General features: G+C 42.3%; 1 protein-coding gene across 1 annotated transcript; it reads right to left on the reverse strand.

The window, feature by feature from the left end:
* Positions 1-299: 299 nt before the first annotated feature.
* LOC110486368 (vascular cell adhesion protein 1) lies at positions 300-7,224 on the reverse strand. The gene is made up of 8 exons (XM_021557902.3): positions 6,537-7,224; positions 5,745-6,020; positions 5,325-5,654; positions 4,868-5,218; positions 4,480-4,743; positions 4,055-4,384; positions 3,560-3,802; positions 300-2,773 (listed from the first exon to the last, which is right to left on the reverse strand). The coding sequence occupies exons 1-8, from the start codon at positions 6,598-6,600 to the stop codon at positions 2,547-2,549; spliced, it is 2,085 nt and encodes a 694-aa protein (XP_021413577.2). The 5' UTR covers positions 6,601-7,224; the 3' UTR covers positions 300-2,546.
* Positions 7,225-7,779: the final 555 nt, after the last annotated feature.

Below are 7,779 nucleotides of genomic sequence, written 5' to 3' on the forward strand. Positions count from 1 at the left end.
TTACTCAAGAAAACATAGAAAGAGACCATGTTTGTATTCAGCTTTATTAACCCAAATATATATATTTTTTGGCACGTATAAATGCCAAAATAACATGCAAAACAGGCAAGCACTCCCCCAAATTGTTAGTATATATATATATATATATATATATATATATATATATATATATATATATATATATATATATATACACATATATATACACATATATATAAATATATATTTTTTTTTAATTATCAGTGTTTTGCTAAAAATATGGGTCTCAAATGACGGGTCGCCACTGAATACAACAATAATTATCATAATAAAAAACTAAATATTTTAATGATAACTCAAAGCAATATTATACAAAAGGTTTCTTAATACAGTAGTATTGACATGAGAGGACTGTGAAACAAAAGATCTCCACAGAAGTTTGTGTAGACTACATACAGTGGCGAAAGGGGATCAGGGGAGATACTTTCTCTCCTAACAACCAGAGGACCAATATTGATAGAAATTCTATACTGACCATCCCTTTGTACAATATGATTTGTTCTCTCCTTCCCTATAAGCCCCCCCCCCCTCCCCCTTTCAATCTATTAGCCAGGTACTCTATGGGCCCTTAAATGTTGAGTCACTCATTTTTACAGACTTTAATAAATATACAGTTCTATATTTTATATTACATACACAAAAGGCTTTGAGTTTACATGAAGTAGCCTAAAACGTATGCATTTACATTGTGGTTATATACACTCCCTGGCCAGTTCATTAGGTACACCCATCTAGTTCCGGGTCAGACTCCCTTTGCCTCCAGAACAGCCTAAATTATTCGGGACATGCATTCTACAAGTCAAAAACGTTCCACAGGGATGTTGGTCCATGCTGACGCGATGGCATCACGTAGTTGCTGCAGTTTGGACGGTGATACACCATGATACACCATACACCACACACCACCGCCACTGTAATGCAGTCAGGCATTACAGTGATGCAGTTAAAACACTGAACACTCCAGATGCAGTGGAACAGTGTAGAGTAGTAACAGAGTTGCTCCGACCCCCAAATGAGACATGAGCTCCCCTAAATGAGTTCCCCACTGTTCTTTCAATCGCATTCATTCTCCGCCTGTCTGCCTCTCTGATGTCTGTTTTGAGCTTTGCAACAATGTTTCAACTGGGCCCTCGCATGAGCTTGGGACAGACAGCTGTAGTTGCGTCCCGTATTTCAGCCCCTTTTCAGGTGTCCACATTTTTATATATTTTTTCTGTCAATTTGTCAGCAAGACGCATCAATGAATTCAGGCTACAAGAGTGTAGGCTTCCTGACAATCGCCGAATGTCATCAGACTTTTTGGTGTTTTGTAACAGATGTCTCTTTCCCTTCATGAAATGGCGGGTGCACTGTTGGAAGCTGGAATTATTTTGTGGACAAAAGTGCACAGGTAGCTTCATTTTTGAAGTGATTTCTTTGCGAATCAGTTGAACGCATCATGACTGTTTGTGTTCATGCCACATTAAAAGGTAATAATGTTTACCATTACAATACATCTTTACTATTAGTTCCCCCCAAAAAATGTAGGAAGTCGCGTAAAAAAATGGAGACCCCCTTCATGTCACGATATAATCCGTACTCTGGGGAAAAAATACTTTTCACATGTAGGCTACATTAATTGGTTTCAGGGATCATTGTGCTCACAACCTAAAGAGGTTGTGTGCATATACTGTAGCACAGGAGGTTGGTAGCACCTTAATTGGGGAGGACGGGCTCGTGGAAATGGCTGGAGTGGAATTAGTGGAATGGTATCAAATACATCAAGCACATGGTTTCCACATGTTTGATGTCATTCCATTCACTCCGTTCCAGCCATTATTACGAGCCGTCTTCCCCTCAGCAGCCTCCATTGTACTGTAGGTTTACACTCCAAGCTGCTTGTCACAAGCAAGACATCACATCCAGGCAAAGGAGACATTCTCACAATTTCAACCATGTGCTGCTCTTCAAGCAATTGCTTAATGTGACAGAAATGACATTGTCATCAGACCAAACTAAAAAAAGACATTCAAAATGACATAACAATTCCCTTGTTGGTGCTTATGCAACACAAACCAGTTTTTTCAAAACCAGTCATATAAAACATATATTTCAATTAAGCCAATTCCCAAAAAGCTTTCACCTTGTCCATTTGCTGCCTCTTCTTGTCCTTCAGAGAAAAGATCAGCGATTTTGAATGTGTAGAATAGATCATATAGCTCACACTAAAAACAGAGGTTATTCTACCTCATCAGGTTCTTCAGTAGAAGGGGAAATAGAGGGACTGATCTGTACTTAAAATCTTAGTGCTAAAAAGGAAAGGGAGTGCATATGAAGCATAGGGAGGTTGGAGGAGAGTCAGGAGACACTCCCAACTATCACAATCCAGACCTGCATCTGACAGCTGAATGAGTTGTGACCAGCCCCTCAACCACCTCAACCACTTGGTCTCTCACTTTGTCACTTAGTCTCTCAGCAGGGAAAGAGGGCTCTTCATTCAGTGGCCCATCCCAATAAAACTCGTTCTCCTAGAAGTAGATGTTTGGCTGAGACAGTTTTGTCATCGGGAGCGGAGTGTCCTGGCCGCCGTTCTGCGCCACGTTGCCGTTGGGCGTGCTGCTGAGCTTGGCCTTCTTCAGGCTGTAGCGGCCCATCTTGTTGTTCTTGTAGTAGATGGAGTAGATGACGACGAAGATGACCGAGATGACCACGACCATGAAGGCCACGAAGCCCGCTATGAGGGGCAGGTAGTCCTCTGTGACCAGAGAGACAACAACAAACACCCATTAATCCATCACACTCTGTTAACGTTCTGGCGCCACCTCAGACTGTACCATTTTCACCATCAAATAGAGAAGCGTCAATACACTGATTTATCCTACTTCCTCCAACAGGAAAGAATAAGCACATATTACTTAACATAATATTACATGATCCCACTAGTCAGAGTAGATCTACAACATACCGTAAGAGTTGGGACATTGCTCAACTTTACCCTTGAAATAGTCTTCTACAAGGCAACAGTCAGTACTGAGCTAAACTGCCAAATATTCAACAACTTTACCCAACACTCTTCAATGAATGATGGATGTTCTACCTAGCCTCACCAGGTGCCCTCCCCTAGGAGTTTGTTTGATGCCTGATCTAATATGTGAACGAAAATATACTGTCCCCTCGTCATCTCCTCATGTTTTTCAGCTTTGGTTCAAACTCCCTCACACAGCAGAGATGTACTACATGTATCTGACTACAGAATGTGGCAGGAGGAGAGCAGTTCAGAAACCAGTAACTAAGAGGTATTGGATTAGTCAACGGGTAAAGGACAATGAGGAAAACTGCATAGTGAAAAGTTAATAAGACAATTTGTTCAGAGAACATTAATCCGTCAACCAAAGAATAGCAGACACAAAGAGAGAAAGGAGACCAGAAAGACGGGAGGAGGAAGCAGACCAGCAAGAAGAAAACGTCCTACAAGACTTTCATAAACAGTAAATAATGGGTTAATAAAGGGTTTAATACAGTTTAACAAAGGTTCCATTACCATTTAAAACCACCTCTACCACAATGAAGCTCGTCGCCACGTCGTTGGTGGCAGTGCAGTTGTAGAGCCCTGCCTCAAAGACAGTCAGGTTGCCTCCCGCCTCACTGACATGCTTCGCTGGGTCATAGACCCACTTTATCCTGGGCTGTGGGTAACCCTCAGCCTCACACACTAACTCCTCAGGATAGCCCCTGAACACAGGTATCCTCACTGGCAGTCGAGATGCATTGATGCATGGCTTATCTTAGAGAGAGAGAGGGAGTAAAAAGGCAGGTGGTGAAAATATGACAACACATTTCTTGAATGAATTACTGCAGTGAAGGAAACAAACACAATTGTAAGTTTGATTATTTTCTTCTAACATTAAAAGACAGTGGAGTGAGACTTCACCGTAGAACATTAGGCAATTATGGAATGTGCTTTGAGACAAGATATTATCAAACGTTATACAACGTTAGCGTGGTTTGTATATATGAACAGTTCTCAGCAACTCACAGTGCACAGTAATGCTGAGAGGTTCTGATGTCACTGTAGGATGGGGTTGTGGTCCCTCTGGTCCCAGGTCCAGTTCTGCTCTACATCTATACTGATCTCCATCATCATCTCTACTGGGGCTGATCATCAGAGTAGCTGACACATCCTCTGGTCTCTTACTGACGTTACTGTACGTTACATTATCTAAGAGTTCATTCCCTTTGTACCACTTCACAACCAGGTTCTGTAGAGGAGCGATGTTCTGAATGTCACACTGCAGCTGGTACTGTGTCCCCTCCACCATGGGACCAGAGTGGTTCAGAACAGAGATGGAGACGCTGTCTGGAGTCTCTGTAGACGAGGTCAACAATGTAAAAAACCCTCAATGCTGATATACAGTTAAATAGAAACATACCTTTCACATTCACAAGGAGGAAAATACTCACTGTAGAGAATGACTGGAAGTACTATTGAGAGTTGTTCGCCGTCAATGAGATTGATGTAGCATTTGGGTTCTATTGTCCAATCAGTAAGGTTATACACAGTCCAGGTGACAACGTTGACATCTTGTTCTAAACTTGTACCTCCGAATGTGGCCTCCCAGCCCATTCCCTCATGGTCTGTGGATGATGTGCTGCAGTTGACTGAGACTGAGTCTCCATATCTCACCACCACTCTGGGAGGGTTGAGCTCAAGAGAAAAGGTAACTACTGTAAAAACATACAAGAATGAAGACATCAATGTGAAATCCACATCAAATATAAACTGTTCTGCCTTGTGAGATAAGTGAGGGTGAATTAAATCATGTGAGCACAGAGATGAGCTGGAAATTACATTTTGGCTTGGCTGTTCCTGGAAGGGTGGTCATAGTTTCTGGAGTTGAGGGTGCTGTGGAGAACATCGTTGGGTGTTGTTGTGGAGGTACATCTACTAAGACATGTATCTGCTTGGTGATGGAGCCCAGGCTATTTGTGACTATGCAGTTGTAAGTTGCATTAGCTGTTACTCTGGAGATATTGAGAGTACGCAGGCGCCCCACAGTGATCTCATTGGCATTTCCCTCTGCAGTGTTGTTGGTCCACTTCAGCTCAGGAGGAGGGTTCCCCTCAGCACTGCAGTCCAGAGACACATCACTGCCTGCACTCACCTCCACTGTGTCATTTCCTGGAAGGAACTCAGGAGCGTCTGAGGAGAAAAGGAGGTGCTTTTAGACAGTTTTAAACGTATACAGTTGTAGAACATCACTCCTGGTCAGGGGTACAGAGGCAAGATCGAGTATTGATAAACTCACAGTGCACAGTAATGTTGAGAGGTTCTGATGTCACTGTAGGATGGGGTTGTGGTCCCTCTGGTCCCAGGTCCAGTTCTGCTCTACATCTATACTGATCTCCATCATCATCTCTACTGGGGCTGATCATCAGAGTAGCTGACACATCCTCTGGTCTCTTACTGACGTTACTGTAAGTTACATTATCTAAGAGTTCATTCCCTTTGTACCACTTCACAACCAGGTTCTGTAGAGGAGCGATGTTCTGAATGTCACACTGCAGCTGGTACTGTGTCCCCTCCACCATGGGACCAGAGTGGCTCAGAACAGAGATGGAGACTCTGTCTGGAATCTCTGTAGACAAAATAGTTACATGTAGTGAGAACAAAATAATAGTTTTCACTGACCAAACTCACTACAAGACGCAAAAGAAAAACAACTTACTGTATAAAATGACAGGGAACGTTTCCAAACACTGCTTTCCATCTGCTGATGTGATGTAGCATTTAGGTTGTATTGTCCAGTCTGTCAAATTCTTCACAGTCCAGGTGACAACAATGACATCTTGTTCTAAACTTGTACCTCCGAATGTGGCCTCCCAGCCCATCCCCTCGTGGTCTGTGGATGATGTGCTGCAGTTGACTGAGACTGAGTCTCCATATCTCACCACCAATCTGGGAGGGTTGAGCTCAAGAGGACAGGCGGCATGTGCCAGCCCACCTACAGGTCAGACCACATGGCAGAGACCATAATCAGCTAATTTTCATTCTCAAGCAGACATACTGTAGCTTTAAACAAAAATGATCCTGTCTAGGCCTAGAATGCAGAATGGTAAACTAACAAGAGGTTCAAATTAGTTGCCTTTTTCAGAAGCCAGTTGCTAATCAGTAATTGAAATATAGGAAATACATTTTAGAACGTTTTATATTGGACAAAGACATAACAATTAAGACACAACTTTAAAAAAATACATTTTGTGTCATATGTCACATCATCTTCACTGCCAGCATACAGATCTTATTCGCTACTACATTGCCCTCTCCTGGTTATTCCAAAACGTGTTATTGGTTCTTAGTTTTTCTCTGGGCACTATGAAAGACGATCCAGTTATTGCGGATTTGAATTGTTCTTACCCCTCTTAACTGGAATGTCTGGTATAGTTTAGAGTTATCAATGTTCCTATTCTGCTTGAAATTCGTAAATCTTTCAATACCGGTATAACAAAACTAACTGTACCTGCCATCCAGAGGAGAAGTACGTGAAACCCAAGAAAAATCCGACTAAATATTATTTCACACATTTGATATTAAACTAATATTTTATTCCCAGAAAGACGTAGAAAAATGTAGGTATTCCTTGCGGTCAGTGTCTGATGTCCAAGTGTCCAGTCCCCACATGCATACTACAGCCCAACTCTTCAACAGGCGCAGCGGTCAGTTGTCTCACATTATATTTTGGCTCTGTATTGAATTACAAGAACAGGACCGGGAAAGAGTGAGAAGTCACGTGCTCTTTACTGGAAGACCCCTTCGAACGATTTCAGCCATCAAGCGCAATAAACCTAACAATATAAACTTGGGGAATTTCCATGGAACAGGACCCGGCACCTCGTTTGGACTTTTTCATTCCGGAACCCATTTTCCACGATGCGGTAGCTCTCTTCGCATGAAAAATGATTTCCACTGTTTGTAATGTAAAAATTATAATAAAAGCAATCAGAGTTCATTCAAGTTGCCTGCTCTGTATTAATTCTGCCTCCTAAAAAAACGTAATGTGAAAACGTGCCTGATATTCTACGGTAAGAATTGATTCGAGTTGGGCCCAACACGGTTTATGGTTTGCGAAACATTGTAGAGTCTACAGACCAACGTGTGGCCATTGCTGTGGTCGGAGAGAGAAGCGCGCCTGTATCTCTCATAGAACTAGATTTGAAATTCACTTTGTGATCTCTCTCTGCTCTGATAGATACGAGCCTGCAACTGTCATCTCTTCAGCGTTGCTCTTAATCATTTATTTCACCACTGATAAATTGAAATACATTTGCCAAAATTATAGAATTATTGTCTGTTCAGAAAGAAATTAAACAATTAAGAAAACACCAGTAGTAGGCATATCATTCATCCAAAGAGGATCAATAGTTTTTATTTATTTGTGTAGCCTAGTTGTGGATTGTGTGTAGCCCAATCACAAGGCATGCCTATAGTCATGGAACTAAAAAGATTGATGGAAAATGACAAGATAGTTACACCGGGTGGAACAGGGGAACCCAAGAGCAGACTCAGTCGAGGAGACTGGGATAAAGTGACCAAGGTATTTATTGAAAAACGGGGAAGCTCGGGTGGGTTGCAGGAAACCAGGTGCGGAGGCTGAGGCTGGAGTGAGAGGGTTTGGGACAGGGTAAGCAGGTCTGGAGGGGAATCCAAGGGAGTAGTAGAGTGGGGAATCCAGGACAGAGTAGCAGGATGACGAGACGTGGAAC

This window comes from Oncorhynchus mykiss, chromosome 13 (genome assembly GCF_057628025.1).
Source record: "Oncorhynchus mykiss isolate SJ-2025 chromosome 13, ASM5762802v1, whole genome shotgun sequence".
Classification (NCBI taxonomy): Eukaryota; Metazoa; Chordata; class Actinopteri; order Salmoniformes; family Salmonidae; genus Oncorhynchus; species Oncorhynchus mykiss.

Bases quoted from the DNA above. Each gene is read 5' to 3' on its own strand.
- LOC110486368 (XM_021557902.3), bottom strand. From the start codon at position 6,600: ATGTGTGAAATAATATTTAGTCGGATTTTTCTTGGGTTTCACGTACTT. The intron at 6,021-6,536 runs GTACAGTTAGTT...TCTGACCTGTAG, and splicing joins ACTTCTCCTCTGGATGGCAG to GTGGGCTGGCACATGCCGCC. The intron at 4,744-4,867 runs GTAATTTCCAGC...ATGTTTTTACAG, and splicing joins AGGAACAGCCAAGCCAAAAT to TAGTTACCTTTTCTCTTGAG.